Source organism: Nothoprocta perdicaria, unplaced genomic scaffold, assembly GCF_003342845.1.
Source record: "Nothoprocta perdicaria isolate Ctin4 unplaced genomic scaffold, notPer1 scaffold_100, whole genome shotgun sequence".
NCBI classification, from domain to species: domain Eukaryota; kingdom Metazoa; phylum Chordata; class Aves; order Tinamiformes; family Tinamidae; genus Nothoprocta; species Nothoprocta perdicaria.
Genome location: NW_020454095.1, coordinates 685632 through 688378, shown reverse-complemented (window position 1 = coordinate 688378; position 2747 = coordinate 685632). Strand labels below are relative to the sequence as shown.

Genomic DNA, 2747 nt, shown 5'->3' with positions numbered 1-2747 from the left:
CTCTGTACCTGAATTTTGCTGAGTACCCGTAACTGTGGGAGCGCCAGGAACTGAGCACGTGGCAGGTTCATGCCCTGCAGGCTCGGGTTTGCTTTCAAGCTCSGCAGCTGGGGCTCGTCCTCCTCTCAGAGGAGCCATCCCAGCCTCGCTTTGGTAAATGAGGTTCCAGGTCTCTAAGTCATGTAACAAAAAAGTAAAAAAAAAATCACTTGGATTTATTCTTTCCAGTGCTGGGAAACAGGCACAGGGCTGACTGGCCCTCCTAGGACAAATAATCCATCTGTGGGCATCTACTAAATCCTGGGAGAGAGCTAGTGTTAACTTTGGACACTCTCAATGTCCCTTGAAGAACAGAAATACTTTTGACAAAGGGAAGATAGCTGACCCAAATTGGGGACATTTTTGCCCTTGATTTTCTGAACAGCAAGGGGCAAGAAGTGCTAATTATTTTACTCTGGGAATGCTAAACACAGAATTCACTTTGCAAGTTAAATAACTGCAATTCCATGCCATCATGAAGGGAAGATCTGCCCAGTGAGCCATTGGTGAAAACAGAAAAAGAAATCCCAGGCACAGTTGTCTATGAGCCTTCCCCATAGCTGGCTCAAGTATCAAATCCTCCCCACATCCCTAGAGAAAACATGGAACATAAAATTCCAGGACATCTGCTCACAGTGGTGACGTTCGGGTTTCGCTGCCGCTTTAGTTTCTGAAAGACATCAGTTACGTGTACAATGTGGATGTTCCCATAAGGAGAGAGTTGGCATTTGGAAATGGGGGATACATTCCTTTTCAAGTGGACATACAGGGCAAATAGGGCACAGTTACCTTTTCAGCTGAGAATCTCAAGAGGAAATAATATTCAAAGGATCATTTTAGCACTTTGCTTAAAACCATATTTTGATTCTTGCTCTGCCTTTCCTTTTCTTTTCCTCCTCTCCTTTTCATGTACTGCCCATTCCCCTCATCCTCATACAGTCAAATCGTCTGACCTGGCCCGGCTGCTGGCTTTGCTTAGCCTGCTGAGAGGTCTCATGTCAGCGGCAAGTTCAGCAGGTGCTGAAGGCCCCTCCACTTCATCGCCTGCCGCCTCCTCCTCTGCTTTCTTCACCCCTTGCTCTTCCTGAGGCGCCGGCTGCTCCTCTTCCTGCTCTTCCTCCTCCTCTGCTCTTACCTTCTCCTCCTCTGGCTCCTTTGCCTGTGCGTAGGATGGTAACCTTTCATCAAACGCCCTAGAGAGGTCTTCCAACGGCCCCATCCCGATCTTCTCCTCAAACTCATTGAAGGCCGATGGCAGGGGACTGGGCTCCACTCCCACTTCTGTGAGTGGGAAGTAGTGGGACACTGGCTTCTCCTCCTCCAACAGCTTGTAGCCTTTGGTCTTCGGGATGGAGGGAACYGTGATGGCATGGAGGGGTTTCTCTGGCACCTCCCTCAGAAGCTCCTCYGCCGGCCTTCTCAGAGCTCTCCGAATCCGTTTCATGATTAAGTGACTTATCTCCACCAGGTTGAGGAAGAGGGACACGGCAGCCACCACCAGCATGAACATTATGAAGATGGTCTTCTCCGTAGGTCTGGAGACAAAGCAGTCCACAAGGTTGGGGCAGGGCCACCTCCCGCAGCGGTACAGGGGGAGAATCCGGAAGCCATACAGGAAGTACTGGCCTACTATGAATCCCACCTCGAAGAGAGTTTTGAAAATGATGTGCAAGATGTAGGTTCTCAGGAGGGTCCCCTCCAGGCGAAACTTCTTGGTCCCATCGGGGTTGTTGCCTTTGTTTTGGTTTGGAGCTAGGGGTAGCTTCTCTTCATCCACCTCAGCTTGTTGGCGCCTCTCAGCTTCCTCCCGCTCCTTCCTCTTCTCCTCCATGCGGACATGGTGCACGGCATGCCCAAAGTACACCAGGGAAGGTGTGGATACAAAAATGATCTGCAGGACCCAGAGCCGGATGTGGGAGATGGGAAAGGCCTCGTCGTAGCAGACGTTCTCRCAACCGGGTTGCTGGGTGTTGCACACAAAGTCTGACTGTTCATCTCCCCACACGAGTTCGGCAGCCGTTCCCAGGATCAGGATGCGGAAAATGAAGAGCACCGTGAGCCAGACTCTCCCGATGACCGTGGACTGCTCATTCACCTGCTCTAAAATGTTCCCCAGGAAACTCCAGTCACCCATTTCTCACTGTCTAAAGGAAGAGAAAAGAAAGAGAATGACCACAAATTATGCTAAATTAAAAAGACTTGGGGTTACCCTCATTGTTGTTGCTTTCAACTAGTAAGTATTTCCCTGATAAGCTTTGAAAACAGAAGGCTGTTTGCTTGMTTGTTTACCTGATCATTGTGATTTATTGGCAGGAAAAATGCTGGGAAGCCAGAGAAAACTGCTTGCTACTTTCCTTCCTGGCTCAAAATAGACTATTACTTTTCAGCCAGGGAGTATATTTAACTCCGTTTTCAGGTAGGAGTCTTCTGTGTTCCCTTTTAGGCTCGGCTGTGCGAGACTGCTTGGATTTTCTACACACACAAACACTTGCCAGAAGTTCAGCTTTATCAGCATGCAGCTGATGTGGTTAGGAAAAAAAAGAGAGCAGCTTTCAAGCACCCGAGCTCTTCAGCAGAGCTGCACCAGTCAAACAGATCATCTCAGATTGGTGCCCACGTTGCAGCTACACAAACTTAAATTCCCTAAGTGTTGTACATATTTATGTTGGAAATCACTAAAGCTGTTAGGTAAGAATAGCAATAACATC

At 48.7% G+C, this 2747-nt stretch overlaps 1 protein-coding gene across 1 annotated transcript; it reads right to left on the bottom strand.

Moving 5' to 3' along the window:
• Nucleotides 1-970: 970 nt before the first annotated feature.
• Nucleotides 971-2173, bottom strand: GJA8 (gap junction protein alpha 8). The gene has a single exon (XM_026040452.1). The coding sequence runs from the start codon at nt 2171-2173 to the stop codon at nt 971-973; it is 1203 nt and encodes a 400-aa protein (XP_025896237.1).
• Between the last annotated feature and the right edge of the window lie 574 nt (nt 2174-2747).